The sequence below is a fragment of the Pseudorasbora parva genome, chromosome 3 (assembly GCF_024679245.1).
Source record: "Pseudorasbora parva isolate DD20220531a chromosome 3, ASM2467924v1, whole genome shotgun sequence".
NCBI classification, from domain to species: domain Eukaryota; kingdom Metazoa; phylum Chordata; class Actinopteri; order Cypriniformes; family Gobionidae; genus Pseudorasbora; species Pseudorasbora parva.
Window position 1 is genome coordinate 54,284,251 of NC_090174.1, and position 27,851 is coordinate 54,312,101.

Below are 27,851 nucleotides of genomic sequence, written 5' to 3' on the forward strand. Positions count from 1 at the left end.
GTTTTTGAATTGTTATTCTGCTAATATACTCCTGTATATTGCATTCTGATTTCCAAAGTTATTAAACAGACAGCTCTTTTTTTTTTCTGTCCAATTCATCTCGAACCAATTATACTAATGATAGACTTGCAGCGTTATGCAGATACTTTGGTAGTAATAATTAATGTTTTGATGCTCTTTTTATTGATTCTGTGCAAGTATACATTTTACACAAAACAATTAAGTCTTTTAATGAAAAATAAGCAACTGTTATGCATCTTAAATTCTTCACCTATTGAATATGGTAATTTTTCTGTCCTGGTAAAAGATGAACTGATATGTCTGAAAAAGAATGAATACGCTCACTGACAGCAGAGACTTTATGATGCCCAGACTCATTTCTCTGCCTTGTGTCCACATGCTTTGTGAAAATAAGGTTATTCAGGGAATGTCGTTGTTCATTATCATGCCGCTGTTCAGATTTGTGGTCAGTCTGAATTCGATTAGTCTGTTGCAATCCTTATAGAGGTTTAAGTGTTTCCCCCCCCTGAGGCTTCTTGAAATTAAAAATTGGGATTTTATTATGTTCAGTCCATGTCTGTGTATATGTCCCAGCTCAACCTTTTGTTTCCACAGAACAGGAAATATGACACAATGCAGGCTGTAGTTTAACATGAACTTCTCTAAAGCTTCATGTCACTAACCCTTTTTTGCGATCTTGTTTGCAGCTGAAGTGGAAAGGAAAGGATCTGTTTGAACTTGTGTGCCGGACACTGGCACTCAGGGAGTCATGGTTTTTTGGTCTGCGGTATGACGTCAAAGACACTGTGGCATGGCTGAAAATGGACAAGAAGGTACAACACTCGTATTAAAATGTCCTGCTCTTTAAACATACTAGTGTCAGTCTGATAAATGCTATTCTTTTGTTATCATGCACCATAGATCAAGATATTCTTTTTTTAAACTTAATTTAGGCTATTAAAAGTTATAATGTGTAATGATTTACACTACCGTTCAAAAGTTTGGGGTCAGTACAATCAAAAAGTAGAGATGTTCCGATACCCCTTTTCCCTTCCCGATACCTGGGCTCGGGATATCGGCTGATACCAAGTACTGATCCCATACCTGGGTGTGTATCTGTGTATACAGCTGTATTGTCCTGTATGAATATGAATTGCTAGAATTATTTTATTTTGCGCTTCAGGCTTATCCCTGGCTCAGTGGTTCATGTAGATTGTCTACAAACCGAAAGGTTGGTGGTTCGATCCCCGGTTCGACCTGACCAAGTGTCGAGTTGTCCTTGAGCAAGACACCTAACCCCAGCTGCTCCCGACGAGCTGGATGGCGCCTTATATGGCTAACATCGCCGTCGGTGTATGAATGGGTGAATGTGAGGCAAAAATGTAAAGCACTTTGGATGGCCATAGGGTCTGTTAAAAAAGCGCTATATAAATGCAGTCCATTTACCATTTATATTTTTTTATCCCTTAATAAAACATGGGATACAGTAGTTCACTGTCAAATACAGACAGTGAACTACTGTATTAATTACATTATTTTATTATCTGAGGTGCATTTGACAGTAATATTATTTATTTTTCTTAAGCAAAAAATAACTTCAAATGCTGCCACAAATCTAACACCGCAAACTGAAAAAGGTATTTTAGTTTTACAATACTGTATTTAAAAAAAAACAGGGTAACGCATAATTCTAGGAATATAAAAAATATATATGTATTATTTAGGAAATAATCTCACGTGAAAAATAAGCAACCATCAAGGCATTATTATTTTAATTACAGACGTATTATTATTACATAGATACGCTAAATCTACTGTAGGCTACTACAGTAACCTGATAACCTTATAATTTTTAGGGGTTAGGCAAAGCTAGTGGTCATCATAATAACTAACGTTGGGTCTTGTTTTAGAATTATGGTATTAGATTGAGTATTTTTCAAGTACTCGCCGATACCGATGCCAGAATTTTTTGTGGTATATCGTTAATATTTCCGATAATTACTAGTATTGGAATCGGAACAACTCTATCAAAAAGACTTTAATGTTGTTAATTTTTTTTTATTTTTTTATATATAATATACACCCCTGTAAGATGTGGTCGTGGACTTCTAAAAAAACAACATGGAAGCCAAATGCAAAAAAAAAATCCAACCTTTCATTAAAGTACATTATTTTGGTGGTAAAAACCCCCCCACACATTTAGGCTGGAGACACACTGCAAGCGTGGCATGAGCATGGCATTTTCTGTTGCATGTCAGCTGTGGGGCGGCTGCCTGGCACTATTTCTATTTTTGCACACCAGAAGCGTGTCTGACGCGGCACTGCTGCTGCTATTGATGTACAGGGAAGCCCTATACTTCATGTTAAATATAAATATATTGCCTATTGATACAGCAAAGACAATGTCGGCAGTAGCCTATTGACCATACATTGATACATATCTATGGTATTGACGGCAAAATAGGCTACAGAATATTTTGTTCTGTATTGACAGGTGCAATTTCAATATTTCAAATTGATAATTATGTTGTTTTTTATATCTGCATTTATGTTAACCTACAGACTTAAAAACATGATGTCATTTATTAATATGTATTTGTGTCAAAATGACATGTAAACATCTTTTCCTATTCTATTTTGCCTGGAAATGCTTCCAACACGCTTGCGTACGTGTCACATGAAAATTTGGCGTCTCTTCTATTTCTAGCATGCATAAATCCTGTAAAGGATTAAACTATTCGTGTAACTGTATTTAAATAGGGAAAACGTGGAGGTGTTTGGTCGCTTCTAACTTGATCTCTGTTTGGTACCATAGTGAATGAACTGGGCTTAGTGAGCTAAGCTAAATGCTATCAGATCGTCACTGCACATCAGAGAGATTAAGAGTACAAACTGAGATGAGACAGAGCGGTGAAGTATCTTTTTAACAGAGCTTGCACATTGCCTGCGTGACTGTGCCGAAAACACGCTAGAATTAGAACAGATGCCTATTTTTCACGCAAACGTGTTGGAAGTCTTTCCAGGCAGAAGTGAATAGGAAAATGTTTATTATATGTAATTTTGACAGGGATACATATTAATAAATTAAATGTTGATGTTTGAAAGTCTCTAGGTTGATATACAGATTTAATTGTAATTTAAAATAATAAATAATTATTGATTTTGAAATATTGCACCTGTCAATACGGAACAAAATATTCTGTAGCCTATTTTGCCGTCAATACTACCGACGTTGTCTTTGTTGTATCAGTAGGCTATATATGTTTAACATGAAGTATAGGCCTTCCCTGTGCGTCACCTAGAAGCAGCAGCGCCACATCACGAACGTTTTTGCAACACACAACAGAAATACCACGCTCACGCCATGCAGCCAGTGTGTAGATGGCCTTAACGTGATAACGGGAAAATGTTACATTTTCGTTGTTGTTCATCTGAAGTCACTTCTGTTAAGTTTCTTGGTGAGCATAAAAAAAAATCTTACTGACCCCAAACATTTGAACTGTAGTAGTGTACATCCAAGCAAACTCACAAAACAAGTACTATGGCATTACAGTGGCTCAGTGATGGTTTTAGATGGTATATGATAATACTGTAGGCTGTTTCATGGTACTTCCAAGAATACTACTTTGACACATATCCAAAAAGGACATGATGTTATCATTTGAATCATCATATCCAAAATCATGGTATGTTACTATTGGCAGAGTATATAAAGTATACAATGCACAGCAGAGTATTGGTCATGACTTCGATCTTTGTTATAGGTTTTGGATCATGATATACCCAAAGAGGAGCCTATAGTGTTTCATTTCCTGGCCAAGTTTTACCCAGAGAACGCCGAGGAAGAGTTGGTGCAAGATATGACACAGCACCTCTTCTTCCTACAGGTGAGTCATTGTGCTCAGATGGGTTTAGCTGGACTACAGCTCAAATTAATTGGAATTTTTTGGCGCGTTGCCACTTTTATTGATAGGATAGAGAGAGGACAGCAAATGATGAAAAAAGAGGTGACTCAACTTCCATACATGCTAGGCCATGGCTTCAGCAAATTTCCTTGAATAATATTAATACATTTTATTTATAATGCACTTTATATTTAACAAAATCTCAAAGTGCTACAGAATTAAAAACAATCAACAACAATAAATAAGTAAATAAATAAGATAAAATACATAAAACTGAAAAATGAAAGGGTTAGTTCACCCAAAAATGAAAATTATTTCATTAATTACTCACCCTCATGTCGTTGGACACCTGTAACACCTTCGTTCATCTTCGGAACACAAATGAAGATATTTTTGTTGAAAGCTGATGACTGAGAAAGGCTTCAGAAAGGCCTCCATTGGCATTCAGTACATTTCCACTCACAAGACCCATAAAAGGCCCTGAAGACTTCGTTACAAAGTCCATCTCACTACAGTGGCTGTACAATAATTGTACCAAGCGGCGAGAACAGTTTTTGTGCTTAAAACAAATCAAAATAACGACTTTATCTGCCAAGATATTGTCTTCCGTGTAGGTCTCAGACGTGAACTCACGCGATAGCGGCGCTCCTCCTCTTCCGGGTCATGTATTCGCTATGATTCGAACGGCGGAGCTGCGTCATATTCTCGCGCATGCGTCGAGTTCACCTCAATAATTTGGTGAATTATATCGTTATTTTGATTTTTGTGTGCACAATAACTATTTTCGTCGCAATGTAAAATTATTGTACAGCCCCTGTAGTGAGATGGACTTTGTAACAAAGTTTTTAGTGCCTTTTATGGGTCTTGTGAGTGGGTCAGTGGAAATGTACTGAATGTCAATGGAGGCCTTTCTGAAGCCTTTCTCAGTCATCAGCTTTCAACAAAAATATCTTCATTTGTGTTCTGAAGATGAACGAAGGTGTTACAGGTGTCCAACGACATGAGGGTGAGTAATTAATTAAATAGTTTTCATTTTTGGGTGAACTAACCCTTTAAGAAGTAACCATTCAATTAAAAGCTCTGCTAAAAAGGTGGGTTTTAAGACCACGCTTAAAAGCATTTACAGTCTGTGGCGTCCGCAGGTGGTCAGGGAGAGCATTCCACAGACTGGGGGCTGCAGAGCAGAAGGCCTTTTATCCTTTTAGAAGGATATTTAGTCCGACAGCGTATCTAAGTGTATGCACACTATACTGTCCATGTCCAGATAGGGAATAAAAACATCATCAAAGTAGTCCATATGTGACATCAGTTAGTTGATTAGAATCTCTTGAAGCATCGAAAATACATTTTGGTCCAAAAATAACAAAAACTACGACTTTATTCAGCACTATCGTCTCTTCCACGTTTGTTTTCAAACCTCAAATAAAGATTCAAACGGTCATGAATCAGCGTATTGATTCATGATTCGGATCGCTAATGTTACGTGATTTCAGCAGTTTGACACGGGATCTGAATCATGAATCAATACGCTGATTCATGACCGTTTGAATCTTTATTTGAGGTTTGAAAACAAACGCGGAGGAGAAGACAATGCTGAATACTGAACTACTGAAGTCGTAGTTTTTGTTATTTTTGGACCAAAATGTATCTTCGATGCTTCAAGAGATTCTAATGAACTAACTGATGTCACATATGGACTACTTTGATAATGTTTTTATTCCCTTTCTGGACAGTATAGTGTGCATACACTTAGATACGCTCTCGGACTTAATATAAAATATCTTAAACTGTGTTCTGAAGATGAACAGAGGTCTTATGGGTGTGGAACGACATTAGAGTGAGTCATTAATTATATACATTTTATTTTTGGGTGAACTAACCCTTTAAAGCATATTTTCCCGAATGTTTTACATTTTTGTTTTCTTAATGAAACTTTTTGGGATTGAACCTGCTACCTTTAAGTTGCCAGCCTAAAGGCTTGTTCACAGAGAACGAAAACTATAACTATAAAGATAACCATATTAGCATTCAAACCAGTGGACAATATTGTTCTGTTATTCTAAGCACACTGAAGTTTGTCATCTGTCGCTTTAAATGCTCAGGCTCGTTACAGCAGGATGGATTCTCAATGTTTTTATTGTTCATTAGCAAGAAAAAAAAAGATCTTAACTATGTATTTATCGTTAACATTATATAGTCATCGTTCTTGGCAGAACAGGCCTTAACTCCTTACCCCTCATGCTCTAAATGCGAAGAGCAGGAAATTGATTTATTGTTCAGTTGATTTCTGCATAGTGTTGTCCATAATTAATCTAGTTGGACTTTAAGTATTGTTTGTACACAACAGTAGGTGATGATGTGCCATTGAACCAAACTCTAAAGCTATTTAATTTCAATAGTCTTGGCAGCAGAATTGAGCTTCTGTATTTGGTTTCTCAGTGCAGTTCTGTGAGAGAGAGGTTTGTGGGCTGCTGTCTGTGGGTTCAGTGCGCTCTTTCATTGTTTGGTGTGATTGTGTTCAGCCATGTGGAATCGGTGTGCTCCACATCAGGGCCCCTGTCTTTGATTCTATAAGCCCAGGGGAACACCTCCCACCGTACGGCTTCCTGCCAAGATTCGTTCTCTGAGATCAGAAACCATTAAGCAATAACACCTTGATTATGAGCACATTATCAATCATTTTTATTGAGCAGTTTGGTTGCTCAGCATGGGAGGTAAATAAGCACATGTTTTGCATGCATTAATTGATCAACTATATTACGACTGTAATTGTGATCTAATGTTAAGTTGTGGCAATTTGCCCTTCAATTTACAGTGCTTGTATCAATCCGATGGATTAAATTCTTTGCAAAGGGCACAAGACGAAGATATGAACATTATAAGAAAACGTAAGTAGCTTATCTTTACCCGTAATGGGAGGTAGAGCTGCACTGCTTCAGGATGGAAATGCACTCTAAAAAACGAATGCAATGAATTCTCAAAAGATGCTAATGAATTCTGGGAAGAGATTGGAGAACGGTGAGTCTGTTCTCTTTAGCCTCTGCCCTCCGTTCATATGTAGGCTGGGATAGAGCCGTGTGTTTGGATGTGCAGATCCTGTTTAAAACCGTCTGGATGGGCTCTTATCAGGAACGGCCACACTTCCCAGACTGCGCTCTTAAAGTGCTGTCACATTTGTAAGGCAGATTGTAAAGACGACCATAATAGCCAGAACCTTTTTGACCCGTTACTGACATGTCGCATGCTACTTTTGTGACTGTTTCCAGACTGATAGTCAGGGTATGGATAAAATAGCATGTTTGATGATTTTTTTAAAGAAAATTATTTTAAAAAAAGATGCATTGGAAGCAAGTCTTAAAGGGATAGTTTACCAGGAAATGAAACTTCTCTCATTATTTACTAATGTCGTTCCACACCAAACGCTTATAGAGCACAAAAGAAGCATTTCTGAAGAAAATCCAAGCTAATCTTTTCAATACAACAATGGTGAATAAGGACTGTGGCTGTCAAACTACATAATGATGAATATTATATTATTAAAATCGTATTAATAATGATTTGATGTTTTTGAAAGTCACTTATGGTCCCCAAGGTTGGACTTATTTGATCAAAAATACAGTAAAACAGTAATATTGTGAAATATGATTACAATTAAAACTAATAAAAAAAAACATTTTCAGCATCAATACTCCAGTCTTCATTGATATCCTTCAGAAATCATTCTAATGCTGATTGGATGCTTTCAAAACATTTCATATTCTTATCAATGTTGAAAACTGTTGTACTACTAAATATATTTATATTATTTATACTAAATCATAGTACTTATTATTAGGTTTGAAAGAACACCATTTATTTGAATTTATGTAAATTTATGTATTTACTTATGTCCTCACTTGTAAAGCAAGGATGCATTAAATTGATCAAAAATGTACTTAATTAAAAAAAAATCTTTTGACCCCAAACTTTTAAACAGTAATGATGGTAAAACAGATAATACATCAGGCATTATCCCTAGATAACTTTTGATTCACTTTACATTCGTGTTTTTGACATTATATGCACTTACACGGCATCGATTGCCAACAAAACACAGACATTTGATGCAGTTTCACTCACTATCTGCGGTTTTGACTCTTTAATGTAAAAAAAAGTCAGAATGCATGAAATGGCAATAGACCCCCTCTTCAATAAAGTGCATGAGTCATACAAATCCCTGTTATGATACTTTTATGGCACTTTTGCATACTTTCCAGTCACAAAACAGCAACCAGAATATTATTGTAATGATCGTCATACAGGTTTAAACATGTAAATAATGACAGTTTTGTTTTTGAGCAAACTGTTCATTTATAAATGGGCATTTGGTCGTTTTATTACTGCTTTTTAATGAGTTTGACCATGTGCTAATTGCGTCCCTGTTGTTAAACATAGTTTTTTGGCTTCCATTTTCTTGTTATGCTTAAATGAGATCCTTTTTCGTTTGGCCAAGCAGCTAATGGTCGGCACAGTGACCAGCCATCTCCCATGTGGATGTGGTTGTGCTTTTAGCAACAGCTCATTTGGCAAGGCTGCAGTATTTTACTCTGAAATTGGCTCTTGTTCATTGTTGACAATTAAATGATAACCTTTTGGTATGAATACACATTTATGCATTTATAAACTGTGTACATAAACAACCTTTTGTTCTGTTACCAACTTCTTTTTTTTAAAAAGGTCCTCCATCCTTAATTAATTTTCTCTTTTGATGAAGCATGAAGTCAGAAATTAATTAGATTCTTTGATTCATTCATTAGTCCCTCAATTAGTCGTTACAGTGCTTGCAAGGCAGAACGGCATTTAAATGTTTCCTTTTTTTCTTTTTCTTTTTCTTTTCCACAGGTTTCTTGAATTAATTCATCATGCACTTGTTAAATACTTATTTTATTTGATATATTTTATATTTGGTAACACTTTATATTAAGGTTTTATTGGTTAACATTTAAAAATAACATGAACTAATCATGAACAATATATTTTACTGTGTATTTATTAACTTGGTTAATAAAAATACAGCTGTTTGTTGATTGTTCATATTATTTCACAGTGCATTAATTAATGTTAGCAGATACAACTTTTGATTTGAATAATGTATTAGTAAATGTTAATATTTACAAAGATTATCATGCATTCATTATTAGTGCATGATAACTAATGTAGGTAACAATTGAAACCTTATTGTACATTTTTACCATTTTATTTTTTAAATTATACGCTTAGAGCAGCTCTAATGTAGATTTTCTTTAATTTTTTAAAACTTTTATTGTGTGCAGTGATTTCAACTAGGATTAGCACTCTGTATTAGGACTCTATCCCAGGTCGCCTATTTTCTCCTAGTCTCACGTAGAAAAACCTTCAGACTGATGGCAGAAAGTCTGGAATTAATCACTACTTTCATTGGCCAAGGACCACCCAGAGGCCACCTGACTGACCAATCACAGTTCGTTTTGCTCCGTTTCAGGTTTCGGGGAGTAAAAAGTAAAATTGATGTCCTTGCGATGTCTTAATGAATTATTCATTCAAGAATATCGTCAAAATTACTGCAACAATGGAGCCACAAACTTCACATACTTTTGAAAGCCCAGCATTTGGTTGACTCTGATAAGTGATTATTGTCACAGTTAAACCAAATAGCTTTCTTCATTCATGAGGAGGTTTGGAATCAAAAAATCTTTGTTTCCAGTTGAACCGTTAACTAACACAACACACATCTCTTAGAAATTCTGTTGGATTCAACCAATCAGATGAAGACGAATCAGACGAATGGTGTTTCCCATTTTGTGTGCCACATGGATCAGACTTTCAGCCAATGGTCCGAAAGCATGACGTCTGAGGCTGAGACTAGTTTTCTCCTTACAGCCCTACTTGGAAACCAACATAACAGCCCTGCGGCAGTGAATGTGTAACCTGTGAGCCATCTGCTGCTTCTACAGTTCTTAAAACTGACCCCGAAATATTCTGCCTGTGCTTTGCATTTGCAGACATAAATGACGTCTGGGCTTTGCAGACCATAGAGCCTGAAGGAGACAACCTCTGCCAGCTTACTAATGGATAGTTGTGACTAGGAAAGCTAGAAAACAGTGTTGTTTGTTCTGTTTATTCAAAAAGTACCTGCCAAAATATCCAGGTCTCTATAAAACATTAAAGGTCTGTAGACATTGACTATGGAAGTTTAACTCATTTCTGAAGGATAGTGTGACACTGAAGATTTGTTTTCAGAAGAGATGCTTAAAAACAATTGGTACAAAAAAACAATTGACACAAATTGGTTTAAATATAAACAGAAAAGTTATTTGAATTTTAGAACATATTAAACAATATTACTGTTTACTGTATTTTTATCATATAAATGCAATGTTTGTGTGCATCGACTTAAAAAACATTTTTTTACAAACACACAAACCTGTATAAACTGTATCCTGTGTCCTTTTTTGCACTTACATACTCTGGGCCATATTTTAACGATCTAAGCACATGGTCTAAAGCGCATGGTGCAAGTGCACTTAGGGCGTGTCCGAATCCACTTTTGCTAGTTTAATGATTGGAAAAATGGTCCGCGCATCAGACATATTGACTAAAAGGGTTGCCCCGGTTTTCTTAATGAGATTTTTTTGGGTGGGGCATAACGTGCAATTAAACATCAGAGTCTCATCTCCCATTCCCGATAAAAACCACCATGGTGGATTCACTATTTGGCAGAATATAGACACCATCAACCTGACGAGTCAGTTTAAATACATGTGTGCATTGCCACGATTGGTTAAAAAGTAGCCGAATTCATTTGTCATTACAGCAAATATGTAATTCTAATGCATGCAATGACTATCCATTATGACGTTATAGACAGCTATATGTACACAATAATAATCTTTTACATTGTAATCCTTCAATTTTTTTATATTTAAAAATGTTTGTGTGCTGCTGCCTGTGTATAATAAACAGAATGTGCACGTGTTGTGCACCCACCTATAGGTGGGTATATTACTAACATACCCTTAACACAAAAATACTGCGCTATTGACTTTAGACCAGGTTTTTGTTAGTCAATGGTGCAGTCTATTTCAGTTTCCTCAAAATAGCAACACGCCAACAATACGCCTGAACACACCTTGTTTTCAGACTAGCCACAGGATGTGATGATAACTGCATCTGGCTGAAAGCACCGGGTGTGTGATAGGGCCCTATGTCTCTAATGTTGTTCTATAATATATGCTAGCCGTTATTAGTAATGAAAGATCTGGGCAGGTAATCAAAAGGATGCAGATTCGAACACCCCAAAGGGATGATCCTTAAACTATTCCTTTACCAAGATGTTTAATTGCTCCAGGGCATCATTTATCATATCATGATGGCGTTGCATGAAATTCTTGGGAACAAATTCCTCAAAATGTATAGCGATAAATAATAATTAAATTTGATTCATCTTACTCTCCCTCTCTAAAATCCCCCAGGTGAAGAAGAACATTTTAGAGGAGGAGATATACTGTCCACCCGAGGCTTCGGTGCTGTTAGCCTCTTACGCCGTCCATGCAAAGGTCAGTGCTCTTTCTAACACACTTGTGTTTTTCTATAAATTTAAAAAAAAATCTTCCTTTGATACACACAGAAAGGTGTCAGAGCTAAACCATAACCTCCTGTGGATGTCCCTTCAAGGTCGGCATCTATCCCATTGCGCTCTTCCCACAGAAAGAAGTGCATTTTATTAAGCAGGTGTCAGTTTGATTGACAGGTCAGGGGCAACAAGGACATGCGATTTATCCAAAAGCCTTGGCTAACTGCACACAGCTCACCTTGTGCCAATTTAGAAAGCACACTCTGTTTCCCTCTGACTCATGTCAGACACAGAGGAGAACGCTACATGGCTCTAAAAACTGGACGGGAATGTACTAAGGCTTTTGTTTGGTTTTGTAAAGCAATTTGTAAGACGGCAATTTGTAGGACGGTTTGTTTAGCTGGTTTTTGAGCCGGGTGCTGGTGTGCTCAAGTCATTCAATGGTTTTTCAAGGCTTTTTATAGTGCTGAAAACTCATATGTTTGACAAATTTAAATATTTTAAATATTACAACATTTTGAAGATAGAATATCTGATTTGCGCACAACTGATCAGTTTTTATTTTGAATTTTTTAATAAAATGTAAAAGAATAAAATAAAAGTTTTGGGTCAGTAAGATAGAAGTACTTGTTTCTTTAAAAAACTGTGTGTGTAATATAACATAACATGCACTTTTTTTTATTATTAAGAAATTAAGAATTTTATTTGGCAAGGATGCATGAAATTGATTAAAAAATGAAGGTAAAGACAATTATGTTACAAGAAGGATTCTTTGATTAATTGAATCACAGTTTCCCAAAAATATTTTACGATATTACAGTTTTTACTGATATTGTTCATCAAGGCTGCATGTTGTTCAAAAATAGACATTTATTTGTGATATGAGATTAAATTGAATTTATGTATTTGATTCAATTAATTATCTAAAAATAGTTACTATTTAGTTACACATTTCACATTAATTAAAACCAATTTCTTTCATTGTATTATGCAAAATTTAAATATTGTAACATTTTACTTTTACCATTACATAAAATTACTTGTACTTTAATTTTAGATTTTGTTAATTCTGCTAACTGCTGCTTGCTGCATTATTATAATTTCAATGGATGTGCAGTCACAGATGTGCATTTATCAGCTTTAAATGTTGCTCAGCCAATCAGGTTTATTTGTTCTACAAATGTGAGAAGCTGCATGACAGATTTCTGTCTCCATTTTAAACCATCAGGTGCAGGTTTGGAGTTATTCAAAAAGACAGGACGTTAAAGAAGGCAAAGAGCAGAGAGAAAGAGGAGGTGTAAAGAGAGTATGAATAAAAAAGAGACATAGGCAGAAAAATAAGAAATAAAAAAAAGTGGAAGAGAAAATTGAACAGAGGGGAGAGGGTGAGATGGCAGCCTTTAGAAAGAAAGCTTGTTCTTAATGCAGGAGCGAAGCTTTAGACAGCAACCATTTACACAGACTCCTCCAATGAGGATGCTTTCATATGCCCGTCCTATCACAGCTGAGCAGCATGAATCGTGTCTGTAGCACTCAAAATGACAAGCTAGCGTGACACCGATGGAGTATCATTGTCTTGCCTTTTCTGATTCTGCATATCTGCTTGTTCCTCAGTTCCTCCCCAATTTGTAGTGTTGTGTCTTTGCTTTTTATTTTGGAAGATTTCATATGTCTTGTTATATTTTTATGAACTGCATCTGTGCCGTGGTGTTGATTTACCACAGACAAATGCCTTAGTGTTAATAAACAAACATATAGACTGTAAATACACTGAACAGTTTGACACATTTCAAAAGTAGGGTTTCCAAAAGTCTTAATTTGATCACCTACAATTTAAGGCCTTACAAATGTCCTAAATTGGAGCAGAAATTCTGGAGTCTTAAATTCAATAGCAAGACTGTTTTTGGTGGTGTGAGTACATCTCTAGATTCTGGAGTTTCATTGCTTGGCACAATTCTTCAGATAAAATTGGAAAAGGATCCTGGTCTTTTCCTTTTGGGACTCCCATCCAAAAGACAGGCAACAACACTGGCATTAGATGCAATAGGTTACAAACCATTAGATAAACTACTACTTGTGGCAAGGAAATGCATCCTTATCCGATGGCTTCATGACACTCCCCCCTCTGTCACCCAGTGGTATAGAGAGATCGTTTTGCCCCATGAGAGACTGACTGCTGTGTCTAGAGGTAATGCACAGAGCTTTCAGAATTTATGGTCTCCATTTATAGTTCACTTGTCTCCAGATTTGAGAAAAATTGTCATGTGTGACATTTAGGACTTTCTGGGGTGTTGGGCCCCTTCTGAAGATGGGCATAAGACTTTACCAAGAATGGTCTGGGTTCTTTTCTTTTGTGTTCTAATGTTCTTTTGTGTTTCAAATGACATGTATCAGTCGCCATTGATAGAAATATGTATGGGAAATCTTTTCCTAGTGCTTTTCTGTGGGATTTGATTGTTAAACTTTGTGATTAACCTAGTCACCAATATTATTATTTGCAAATTGGTATTATTTCTGTCTATTATTGTCATTCTAGTCCTTTAATTAATTTGATTTGTTATTTATGTTGAATGTTTATGCATGTATGTTATAATCTATCATCAAAATGGAAATATGTTAGCCTGACAAGCCAGACCCACATCAAGATGTTTGGTCTGGAAACTCACCATAGACAGGGCTCAATCCGAGGGGCGGGATAAACGGTTGTCTTTCAAACTCCCTCTGCACGCGATAGGATAGCGCTACACCAACCAGAGCAACGAAGGTGAAGCAGAGCTCGTTGACAGATTAAACATTCGCCGTATCCGGTCGGCAAAACTCTGAACACATCTTCCCTTTTTAAGAATGACTTCAGTGCCGTTCTTTTGTCAGAGAAAAGCTTAACTCCAAGTCTTCCAGAGTCGCGGTCAAAGCTGAGTCGAAAGACCGCCGTTCGCCAGCATCTGTGTTTACTAGAAGCACACAAGCGCAACTCGGCCGTCGTCATTAAGGCCCCGCGCACCGACTCTATACACGATGTGATTGGCCCGGCAAGAGTTAGGCGAATACAGCTCAGAACGGTATTGAGAGTTGCTTGACGACACTCGCGGGCAGATTAAATTTGCTGCTGCTAGGGTGAATAAAATAAGTATTATTTTATTTTTTTAATTAAAAAAATTCAATAGCGTAGCATTAAATTAGGGTCCTATGATTTCCACAATGCAGGTACAGAATCATAGAATCCATTCATACAAATTTAGTTTACTGTATAATGTGGAATGTCACGGAATTGTTCAAAAGTAATAATATAAAAGCAATAAATCAAAAGTAGGACAGGTCAGTACATTAAAAAAAAAAATCACCCCAAAATGAGAATTTTGAAGAAATTTAGTAAATCTCACATGAGTTTTACCTAAAAGTGAAAAACTTTTTAATAAATTCCTGTTAAATTGTATATTTCATGATTTAAATTACTACTAAACTGTAACTTGACTACTAAAATGTAATTTAACCATTAAAATGGAAAACATAAAAACTAAAACTAATTAAGTTGCATGCACTGCTATGAAAATTATATGTTTTTAACCCTGTTTACTTTCAATTGATACGTTTGTGAGGGTAACAGAAAGGATTATGGATGCACACTACTGTTCCAAAGTTTGGGGTCATTAAGTTTTATCAATATTTTTATATATATATAATATTTATTTATAACAATGTAATTTTTATTTATTTTTAAATAAATTAATACTTTTATAAAGCATTAAGCAAAGATGCATTAAATTGATCAAAAGTGACAGTCAAGATGTTTATATTGTTACAAAATATTTCTAATTCAAATAAATGCTGTTCTTTTTAAATTTATATGCATTAAAGAAACCTGTAAAAAAATATTTACTCAAAAATATTGATTATAATAAACAAATATGATAATATAGTATAATATATAGTATAAAAGTTATTTTAAATTGTAATATTTCACAATATTAGTTTTTACTGTATATTTGATGAAATAAATTTAGCCTTGGTAAACATAATAGAGCCTCAATAATCGTACTGACTCCAAACTTTTAAATAGTGTAATAGTAAAAAAAAAAAAAAAAATTCTCAAAGATATTTGTCATCATTTAAGTCCTGTAATCACTGTAAAAACAAACCATACAGTTTTAACATCTGTGTAAAATGTGATGCAATTATCTTTCTCAGCAGTACCTCTCTACTGATCTTAGCCATAATGCCCTCACAGCTGAATTTCATCTTATTTTAATTAGCTTTTCTGTTTTAGGCAACTACATATTACTCAATTCACTTTAAGTAAGAGCAGGTGGATATAATGGCTGTTTTTAATGACTACATGAGTTGATGTTTTTCCTCCTCTCAATATTCATAATTGAGCTTATTTTTATTTGTCATCTTGTTTTTCCAGTATGGTGATTACGACCCTAATGTCCACAAGCCGGGCTTCCTGTCCCAAGAGGAGTTGCTGCCAAAGAGAGTGAGTGTGATGTTGAGATGGGCGTCACTCCATGCTAATTATGCTAATTATGTTCGGAGAGCTCGGTAGCGAGCCTGTGCGGCTTCAACGGGCCTCCCGTAGGGTGTTAGATGTAGTGAAAGCTCTCGGCTGGAAGCATTCGCTCTCATGTCAGTAAGTACTGAGAGAGAGCGTTTGTTTACTCCAATGGCATTCAGAATCGTCTGAAGGATTTAAATAGTCACACTTAATTAGAAAATGTCCTTCAACTCTGTTACCCATTGTGTTGAGTTTTATAATTCTTGGTTTAGTTGATCGGCCTGAACATAGTTTCTTTTCCATCTTGTGATATTTGGTACAAAGACATGGTGTATTTGTGAAATCAACTTGTTTACCACCATAAATACTAGTTAATCAGCCTTTTACCACTGAAGCTAGAATAACTTAAACATAATGAAGAAAATTTATGTTTTAGTCTCTTTGTCTCACAACCATTCCAGAACACCATAATTAACACCATGCTATCTGCCCAAGAAACACTGCAAATACATAATTATAATTAATTAATTAAATAATAATTAATACTTAATTATATGCCAAAAATCTGCAAAGCATAAATTTGGGAATGGTAAGATTTGTTTGTTAAAATAAGTCTCCTTTGCTTATCAAGGCCATTTATTTGATAAAAAATGCAGATAAAAATAAAATAATACAAATACTATTCAAATTTAAAATACATATACATATTTTGAAATGTAACTTATTCCCATGGTCAAAGCTGAATTTTCAGCATCATTACTTTATCAGTCTTCAGTGTCTCACTTCAGAAATAATTTAAATATGCAAATGTTTGTTGCTCAAGAAACATTTCTTATTACCAAATTGTTCGGAATATAAGACGACCCTGAACATAAGAAGACCCCTTTTAAGGTGTACCTTTTAAAAAAAGGCTTTTTGAAGACCAAATCTGATCTTTAAAAAAATACTTAGACCTATTTAAAAAATAATTGTAATTATTTTCCATTTTTAAAATGTTAATGTCTCTATTTAAAGTAGGCCTATTGTAAATACTGGTAAAATATATTAACATTCACACTCAAAACTAAACACTTTATGGCATAGCTACCATACAAATATCCTGAAGTTCTCATTTAGTAGATTTGACAATACTGATTTTTCACCTTTTTATATGCAGTGACAGATGCTGGCATGTCAGAAACCACAGGTGTTTGATTAGCATTACCTATCTGATCCAGAGGGGGATGTTGAATGTTTTCCTTAGGCCGATTCCAAAGCACTGAAGTCAGAGAGCAATCATTCAGTGCTGCATCAAAGCTGCCGCTTTGAGGATATTGAAAGGCAAATGCGTCAGTATGTAGCCGAAATAAGAAATGATGGACCTTGCTGGTGGGTAGGTTCAGCTCTTTGGGTGATATCCAGTACCTTCAGCTGGAGGATGGCTCTGCTTATGGGCAACCCCTCATTTCTTTTTTCAGCTATGTACTGACACATTTGTCTGTCAGTTTCTTCGAGGTGGCCATTTTTAGGACCACCGTGATCTTTTCTTTTTGGGCTCGCCATCTTCTAAGATTACACTCTGACACATCATATCTCCTGGCTGCTTAATGAGAGTTGTTTGATGACTCCGCGGCATTTATCAGTCCTGGGTGAAGCACTTGTTTTACTAATATTTGGTGCTACCTATTGTAGTGGGTGTGCTATTGAGATGTGAAAGTTTAGACCCCGAATAGAAGACATCTTCATTTTATTTTATATTATCAATGTTAAAAAAATCATGATGAGATAGTTTTTTCAGGTTTCTTTGTTGAATAGAAGGGTTAAAAAACAGCATTTATTTGAAGTAGAGATCTTTTGTAGCATTATAGATATCCTCACTGCCACTTTGGATACATTTTGGATACACCAAAAAACAAAAACAAAATCTTACGGAGCCCAAACTTTTGAACTGTAGTGCGTGTCATCATTAGTTCCCTGTTTTCAAGTGGAAAACTTCTTTCATTCCAAGAAAGAAAATGAATACTGATGTCAAACAGAGTCTGATGCGCATCGAGAGCTCTGTTGTGAAAACCCCATTATGATAGAGCTAAATTCTTTGTTCAAGTTGATGACTTATCTTTGTGTGTCTTTCTCTTGTGCAGGTTATTAATCTGTACCAGATGACTGCAGAGATGTGGGAGGAGAGAATCACGGTCTGCTATGCTGAGCACAGGGGCAGAACCAGGTATTTTACGCCATATTCTCATTCTCACACAGCTTGCCCACAGACTGTTCATGGACCATGTGGAGGAGGAGATCCAGCTCTGGCTGAATGGTGTTTACACATACATGCACTCTGCTCATTCTCTTTTTCTCCTCCATTACCGCTGTAGTGGCCGGTGCTGCACACACTACCTTACCGCACATAGACATCGCAACTCCTTCCCCTTCCTTTATATACAGCACCTTTTTTGCACTTGCATATAAGCATTACCCTATTTGCATGCATACATTGCACTTACATTTAAAACCTCTTACGTTACATGTTGAAATGTAATGTAAGCGGTTTTATATGTATATTTTACGTGTTATGTAAATCGTTGTGTGGTGATGTTCTGGGTCGCGCTCAGAACGCACTCTTTCGGTCTCGCGGGTCACCCGGAAAGGAACCGTGTGAGGTCATGTGACCATTATAAAACTAGCTCTCGCTCCAATGTAATTTTTCTCTTGGTAGGCCGGATAAGTGTGTGCAACTGCAGTGCCATGAACGAGTCAAAACCCTTTATTGCTGGAGTGTATATGGTGGATACATGCTTATATTTAAAAAGGATATCTATATATTTTGTATTATTATTTAGCTCCTTTTCATTCTTTTGCTGGTGGCAGTGTTTTGTATATTTTTGTACAGGTTTTATTTTTTGTACTTTGTAAATATTGCACACCTGTGAATTACCAAAGCCCTGCTGTAAATAAACATCACCTTGCACTAGTGTACACTTACCATGCCCTAGAATGAAAAGTGGCTTCCTCACAAACTTGATGCAATTTGCATAAACCACAATAAAATGTACTGATGGTTAGTAATGTAATTTAAAATGTAATTATCATTAAAACCATGTTTGATTATCACGATTTTAATAATCCAATCCTTTCCAGCCAGGATCATTCTGCCGCATATTCAGCGTGCATTGTTGCGTTGGCAGAATGCCGTGACAGCCTTATAAAGGGACGAAATCTGAGGTGTGGTCATATTTTGGCTTTTACAAAAGTCCTGAGGGAAACTGTCACCCTCTCTGCAGTACATGCAAAAAGAAAGTCACTGTAAAGAGTGAGACACTTAAAATCTGCTGAGTCATCTTCAGTATATAGCAAACGCAAGCCTAAGTATAAGACTACGTCGGGGAAATAATTGGACACAAAATTTTTAGTTTAAATATTTTATCTCACTCATGAAGTTAACATGAAGCTTCTGCAAAGAAAAGTTTGCAGCAAGTGCCTTTGAGCCAAAGATGAATGAACAAGTAAAAAAAAAAAAGACATTTAAGGGATGATAATGTATATTAATTTTACACTTATTACACATATTTTCTTTACCACATAAATTACGGGAACATATTGAATTGAGATTAATGTTTTAAATCTTACTTTATTAATCGTTCAGACAAGATGATCAAAAGAAGTTATATTAATTATAGTAATAATTATAGTAGTATTAATAGTAAAGTCTGCTGATTTAATTTTCAATACAATCAAAAATTTGCATTTGAATGAATCGAAAGTGTCCATTGTGAAACGTAGATGTGCGCTGTTATAATCATTGCTATTGGATGCTGTTATGCCGTACGTTTGAGCTTCTGGAAGAACCAATGAGGTTCATTCTTGTTACATTTACGTTTCTGCAAGAACCAGTGAGGTTTGTTCTCACGTGTCAAGCATGTTCAGTTGAGCTTCATTGATCATTATATATGTGCTTTTAAAAACCTAAATTCAGTCTGTTCATCAATTAAAGTTGTCTCTTCAGAAAATTGACTAATCCACTTTGTTCATATGGATTAATTTGGAAAGATCACTCGAAGCATCAAATTGATAGTTGCTGTCAGTGGAGTACCAAAATCTCTCAGATTTCATTAGAAAGGTCTTCATTGGTGTAGGGGTTTGGAACGACATGATGGTGAGAAATTGATTTATTTTCAAGGCACATCTTAAAAACAAGTTTAAAAGTAGATCATTTTGAGATCCTTGTGTTTGGTTGTGCTTCGCCTGGCTGTTTTTGAATGCACAAACACATTCTGTGTGAGCGGCTCCTCACTCATTCTGTGCTGCCTGCTCTCGGTAAATGCGATTTGATGAGGCATCATGTTTCCTGCAGACTCCCAAGAACATGAAGGTTGTACTAAAAATCTAGTTATTTTTAGCTCTAAAAAAATCTGATTATTTTTTTTTTGCATAGTATTTTTAATTGATTTATGGTGAGTGTGTTTGTGTTTATTGCCATAATCAGTTACTGTAAGACATGCTGCATGACCTCTAGTTTCTGCAACCCGAGTTAGTTGAGTCTCATTAAAGCCCTGCGGTGGAATAGATTTTATTTTGTGTCTAATTTATTCTCTCTCCCTTTCTCCTGTTCTTTCTCTCTCCCTCCCACGTTTTTGTTTGTTATTGTGTGCTGCAGAGATGAAGCCGAGATGGAGTATTTAAAAATAGCTCAGGATCTGGAGATGTATGGGGTCAATTACTTTTCCATTAGGGTAAGAAATGCCTCCGCTGCTGTACGTCAGTAAAAAAAAAATCTGAGCTTATTTCAGATGGCTAAAGCTTTTACAGCCAAACACTTTTTTTTATTGTACACCTTTATTATTGTTTGTTATAAATAAACCTTTTATTTTTGTTGACTTAATCACCTTTAATATTCATAATCTATTCTGCTTGAAACTTGGAATGATTATTTCCAGCCTTTTTGCTTGAAATATTAATTTTGCTTGCAGTGTGATATCTATTTTACTCTGAAAAGCTGTGGTGGGGAAATCATGATATTAAAAAGACATTCAGTCCAATTTATTTTACTATCTTGTTTTTAAGAATAAAAAGGGAACCAGCTTACTTCTGGGTGTTGACGCTTTGGGCCTCCACATTTATGACCCGGATAACAGACTGACGCCCAAAATTTCTTTTCCCTGGAATGAGATCAGAAACATATCCTACAGCGACAAAGAGGTACTGATTTTATAAACAATTCATACTTTAACCACCCTGCTCTATGCTAAGAGTGGTTTAATGTTGTTGATGCACTCGTTTTTGTATCTGTCTCTTCAGTTTGCCATTAAGCCCTTGGATAAGAGGGCAGATGTCTTCAAATTCAACTCCTCGAAACTCAAAGTCAATAAACTGGTGAGTGTTTCATGTTGCGATGTAATGCATAGATCAGTTGTTTGATCTTCACAAATTCACTGTGGTGGGGCATGGTGGTTAGAGATCTGAGCTGGGAGCCAGAAGAATAAATCTATATCCCATTAATCCTGTGTTAGTTAAAGAGATAGTTCACCCAGGATTGAAAATTCTGTCAACATTTTCTCAGCCTTGTGTTGATCCAAACGTGTAATTTTTGTTTCTGCTGTAGAAAACAACAGGTGAAATTTAGCTGAATATCTAAAGTGGTGTTTTTTTTACACTATATTGCCAAAGTATTGGGACACCCCTCCAAATCATAGAATCCAGGTGTTCCAATCACTTCAATGGGCACAGGTGTACAAAATAAAGCACCTAGGCATGCAGACGCTTCTACAAACATTTGTGAAAGAATGGGTCGCTCTCAGGAGCTCAGTGAATTCAAGTGTGGCACCATGATAGGTAGGAAACCTGTGTTTCCTAGTCCATTTGTGAAATCACTTCTAAATATTTATGATCGACTGTTAGTGGTGGTATAACAAATTGAACGCAATTGGGAACAACAGCAACTCAGCCACGAAGTGGTTGGCCACTTAAAATCACAGAGCGGTGTCAGCTTAGGGGCATAGTGCACAAAAGTCACCTTTCTGCAGAGTCAATAGCTAAAGACCTCCAACCTTTGTGTGGACTTCAGATTAACTCAAGAACAGTACGTAGTGCAGATGGCCCCTTCCAACATGACTGTGCACCAGGGCACAAACCAAGGTCCATAAATTACTGAATGAGTGAGTTCAGGTGTGTGGACTGTGGAGGAACTTGACTGACCTGCGCAGAGTCCTGACCTCGACCCGACAGAACGCATTTGGGATGAATTGGAGCGGAGACTGTGAGCCAGGCCTTCTCATCCAACATCAGTGCCTGACCTCACAAATACACTTCTAGAAGAATGGTCAAAAATTCCCATTGGAAAGCCTTCCCAGAGGAGCTGAAGCTGTTATAGCTGCAAAGGGTGGGCCAACTCCATATTAAACCCTACGGATTAAGAATGGGATGTTATTAAAGTTCATGTGCATGTTAAGGCAGGCGTCCCAAAACTTTTGGCAATATAGTGTATTTGATGGCATTTGGAGAGACATGGACTAAAATTTAATTCATTAAAGAAAGTCATACTAATTTTGGAATGACATGAGGGAAAAAGGTAATTACATTTTTGTGTGTTTAAAGATTCTTCAGCTGTGCATCGGAAACCATGATCTCTTCATGAGGAGACGTAGAGTTGATTCGTTGGAAGTCCAGCAGATGAAGATGCAGGCTAGAGAAGAGAAAGCTCGCAAACAGGTTGGGGAAAATTGAATGATTAACAGCAACACGGAGAATATTTTTTGTTTTGATGCTTAACAAAAACATTTTAACAAAGAAAATTGTTTTCTGGTCTCTGATTTTTTTTTAATGACTTTGAGTCTTAAAGGATACAAAGAGCAGACAATCAGAAGAGAGTGTGGGCGGGCTTTCTCTGCAACCGCAAGGCTTTTGCAACAAATTAAATACATAATCAAATTCATAAATATTACATAATTTTAACATTATGAAAAACACATACTGAGTGACTGAAACATCAAATATACTGTTCACACGTGAGTTTGTTTGCAAGATCTGAGGGGAATTATCCATTGTCGCTTTCAGTATGGCTAAAAAGGTACTGCAAAATGATATTCAAACTCACAATAGATTCTTTTAAGATTAAATAACGGACATAAACAAGTACCTGAGATTATAATTGTCATACTTTGTATGCCGTTGTTTCAGTCGCAACATAACAGCAATAGATTTTTTTTTTTTATCATGATCAGTATCACGGATTAACATGCAAAATATATTTTTATCACGTATCATGTTATGCCTCGTTAGGACATGGTGTAAAGGTCTTTGCTTTTTTTTTTTTTTTTATCAGTTTATTTCATAATTACTGAATAAAAGAAATGTATTATACATTTCTTTAACAAAAGAAGTCCTTCACTGTGTCCTAACAAGCCTCCATGGTGATGTGCAACTATTCTATTTTGGAGACGTTTTCTATTTCTGCAACATCATGCCTGAACAATTTCACATTTACATTTATGGGCCTTTACACTCTTCTGATTGGCTGTGATTTTTTTAATTGATTTTATCGCTTCACATCTGGTGTGGACAGACAAATTGCTTGTTGCTTGAATATTATTGCATCTTGTCTGGTCAGTGCACGTGTTACTGACCCCAAACCTTTTGAATAGCAGTGTTTAAATATCCTTATAAATGATTACAGTTTTGGAAAACCATCTTCTTGCTTTGGAGAGCTTGGGAAGTGTCAGCCAAATCCTCCCTCTCTCGCTAGTAAATCTTAAGACTTCATGGTCACCATATGTATTGATTTTTCCTGTTGTACCTTCTGGCACCTTTAACCAGGTGCTGGATTTGTGATCCACTAAACCCATTTAGCAGCGCTGCAATCCTGGTGAAATATGTATGAGCTTTTTGCACCTCTGTAGATGGAACGGCAGAGGCTGGAGAGGGAGAAACAACTGCGTGAGGAAGCAGAAAGAGCTCGTGATGAGCTGGAGAGGAGACTGATTCAGTTACAGGATGAAGCTCACATGGCCAATGAAGCACTGGTGAGAAACTAAAACATCACCCACACTAAATATACTTTCCCTAATCATTTCAGTGCTTTCTAGAGCACTTCAGTGTCTATATACTTGTACTAACTGAATGCACGTGCAGTCGTGCATGAGCCTCGTACTATACTTTTTTTTATTATTATTATTATAAAATGTATAACACTCAGTAGCAAATAATATATTCCTTTTATCTTTTGCCACTTTAATGTCCAAGTTAAATTTTAAAAATGCATTCCCTAGGTTTTGGTAACCAATCCATCTAAATAATAAAATGTATTCTTGCATATAATAATATTTCTAAGGCTATATTTCTTTTTATCTCTTCACTTTCACATGGCATCAGTGCACATTCTGGGGGTATTTTGGCTTTTGCAAACAAAAGAGATTAGTCTTTGTTGCTTTTGAACTGATATCAGTGTGAGCAAGAGAGAGCATATGCATTTCTCAGAAAAGTTCACTATCCGTGCTCAGCATAACGTTAATTCAAATAATGTTCTGGCAGAGCTCAGAATAGCACAGGTCTTATTATTTTTAATCCGAGAGTTTCATATCCTTGCCAGCCCTGAGTTTTCTTTCTCTTGCTCTCTCAAATATTTGTGAGTTTTTTAGTTTTTTCCACTTTTCTTAACAAAAGTAGATATGTTTTGAGATATATTTATGGAAAACTGACCTAGTGACACGATTTCTGTGATGCAAATTACATAAACGCGTTAGACTGAGCTTTATGTAACAGTTTTTTGTGATTTGGTACCTCAATTGTGTAAAAACCGCAAAAGTAAAATTTATATAGATTAATTCAAATTGGTTACATTTATTATTAATGTTACATTGGAGTAATATGCTCAACAAGGAAATCAAATGAAGCAAAATGACCGATGTGCATCTGTGCAAATTGTGCGGTCTTTCTGTTCCCAGTTACGTTCGGAGGAGACCGCAGATCTATTGGCAGAGAAGGCACAAATTGCTGAGGAGGAGGCCAAGCTGTTGGCTCAGAAAGCGGCCGAGGCTGAACAGGAGATGCAGCGTATTAAGGTTAGTGAGCTTTTACCCACATTAGCTGCACATAGAAGATACTTTAGGACCATTGGGGACTGATCATGCTCCAAAAAAATTCTCTATATAGATGACAGCTATTCGCACTGAGGAGGAGAAGAGGCTCATGGAACAGAAGATGCTAGAAGCTGAGATGCTCACACTCAAAATGGCAGAAGAGTCCGAAAGGAGGTAATATCACACACATGCATATTCAGCATAAATATTTGGATATTCTTTCATCAGATGACTGCTTGTCATGATGTTATTTTAAATAACACATCATATTTAGTGGTGTACTAATGGTTTAATAATAAAAGACCTTTTGATTATGTTTGAAAAACTTACTTAGTTCTTATCATTCTCTTATCATATAGTTCTTTTCTAAAAATATGAATTTATTAAGCTAAAATATTGAAATTTGTTTTAGTTAACACAAATATTAGATGAAAAACTTTGAACTTTGAGAAACTGTGGAAAAATTTGAAATGTTGATTGAAAGTACAAAAATTACTAAACTGAAATGCATTAAAAATGATAAATGATGCAAAACGGATAAAAATAACAAAAGCACAAAACAAAATACTTTTTTTATTATTATATTTTATTATTTTAAACATAGCCACATTCAAGTGTTGTAAAAAATTTTTTTTTGAATAAAGCTAGATGTGTTGTTGTTTGTGTTCTTTATTTTGATATAATGACTGTTTATACACTCATAAAACAAAATATTCTGAGGTCCATAAACATTTTGTCAATTTGACCAAAGATGCTGGCATTGACTGGCAACTTAAAAAATAAAATGCTGGTGGGAAAAAGAGTAAATAAATGCTAAAATACTATATAAATACTACGCCCAGAAAAAGCACCTAAGCAATCACCCAGAAGACCCTTGCAAAAAACTTCTAGGTTTTTATGTATAATTTTAAATTATTACACTAAAATCAGTTTGTATTAAAAGTATAGGCTAAAAGCAAGTTATGTAGTCACTCAGAACTTAGTATGTGAACATACACTATTATAGACCACCCAGATCTTTTTCTCACAGCTGGATCTATGCTGATGGCCCTTCTCAAACCCATTTTACTAGTATGTGGCACTCTGTTAGTGTGCATGCTGTGATAGCGGTTTCGGTGCCTGTGAATTTTCTGCTCATCTGAGCATCCATTTTTACATTTCCAGCTGAATTTGTGTTTTGGAGATCCCAGTACTGTGTCCACTTCAAAGGGTTCAAATCTTGAGTGAGTAACCCTATGTATTTATTCTCCGCAGGGCGAAGGAGGCCGACCAGCTGAAACAGGACCTGCAGGAGGCTAGAGAATCGGAGCGCAAAGCCAAAAACAAACTGCTGGAGATCACCAGCAAATCGCCGTATTCGGTAATCGCCCGTCCCTTACCAAAACTGCTCCCCCGCAGCGCTCCCGAACATCGCCACCCATGACGTTACATCAACGCTTCTCATTCTTAGTCAGCCTGGAGACCGAAGCCAGTGCAATTTTATCTCTGAGAAAAAAAAGGGTTTAAACTCTTCACAGTTTTTACGCTAGTCTGATTTAGCCTCTTGGCCATTTGTCAATGTCAAGATAATTTATTTAAAAAAAAGTTGCATCAGACAACCACTCCAGTACTTGCAAGAAAACTTTCTCCTCCTATCCAAGAAAACCTTTGAGAGTGTTTTAGCCTTGCAATAACCACCTAAGGTTGTGTGTCCACCAAAGTATATTTTCATTAGAACGACATGAGCCTAATGAGGCGCGCAGAGGGCTGGCTTATTCAATTGTTTTCAATGGGGGCGCCACGTTTTTTTTTTTTACTGGTTGCCGAGAGTTGAAGAATTTTTAACTTTGAGTAAAACAGCGCTCATCACTGTCACTTTTCACTAGCTGTCCAATCACATTGGAGGAGGGGCGGGACAAATAGAACAGCGACCAACCGCCACATTGTACAACGACGCTTATATAACGTCATCCGATGAAAACCTGTATAGTAATGGAACAAAATCATTTAAAACGAGCAAGCACAAATACTTTACATTGTATCGACATTTTTATATAGAACCAATGCAGAAACAAACTGTCTGTCAAATGAGATAGTAGTAACACTTCTGCAAAAAGTCAACTGACAAAAAATAAGCTGCGCTGCCAAAACACACTCAAGCGCCTTCGGCAAGGCAATTTCAGCTGAGCGCCTAGTGTTTTCAGCTGGCTAAAAACGCTTTGGTGGACACATGGCCTAATACAATCAAAAATTTATATTTATATATTTATATTAAGCTTAAAAAAATGGTTAGGTAGACCTATAGGGTTGTAAGAAAAACGTGCAATGGCTGTAATGCTTTTTTGGATTACAAATGGGTTTGAATGTCTGGCATTGAGAGAGTGAGAGACTGCAGTTAACTTGAATACCTCCATTAAATTCATTGTGAATATCCACCTGTTTTGAATACACGTGATGACTGAGTGCATTTAATATCTGATTCAAATGCACAACTATTGAACTAAGCCTTGTATGTGGGTAATGGATATAATGGATGTCAGAAAAAGAAAAAAAATATTTATATATATATATGTTTTTTTTGTATGCATAAATGTTCTCAGAGAGGGTGGTTTTCTACTTGAAAACTGTGTTTGAGTGCTATTACAATGAGGTTCCTAATTATTGGTCTAAGCACTTGGGATCTGAGCTCTTCTGCTCATTTAAAGCTTTGTGGATACTCTCGAAAATCCCACGGAAAGCTCATTTCCACATATTTTGCATGCACAGTGAGTTAAGGGGTGACTGGAGGTCAGTGTATCATTTTAACCATTAGTTTTTTTTAAGTTTTTTTTTTTACT

General features: G+C 36.1%; 1 protein-coding gene across 1 annotated transcript in view; it reads left to right on the top strand.

The window, feature by feature from the left end:
• The window catches only part of nf2a (NF2, moesin-ezrin-radixin like (MERLIN) tumor suppressor a), a 53,728-nt gene that overhangs the window by 16,920 nt on the left and 8,957 nt on the right, over positions 1-27,851 (top strand). The window contains exons 4-16 of the mRNA XM_067439511.1: positions 708-833; positions 3,765-3,887; positions 11,396-11,479; positions 15,902-15,970; positions 18,109-18,191; positions 20,619-20,694; positions 21,026-21,160; positions 21,260-21,334; positions 22,556-22,669; positions 23,857-23,979; positions 24,901-25,017; positions 25,109-25,209; positions 26,290-26,395. Of these exons, the coding sequence (XP_067295612.1) occupies positions 708-833; positions 3,765-3,887; positions 11,396-11,479; positions 15,902-15,970; positions 18,109-18,191; positions 20,619-20,694; positions 21,026-21,160; positions 21,260-21,334; positions 22,556-22,669; positions 23,857-23,979; positions 24,901-25,017; positions 25,109-25,209; positions 26,290-26,395 (1,332 nt within the window). The remainder of the gene's footprint in view (positions 1-707; positions 834-3,764; positions 3,888-11,395; positions 11,480-15,901; positions 15,971-18,108; positions 18,192-20,618; positions 20,695-21,025; positions 21,161-21,259; positions 21,335-22,555; positions 22,670-23,856; positions 23,980-24,900; positions 25,018-25,108; positions 25,210-26,289; positions 26,396-27,851) is intronic.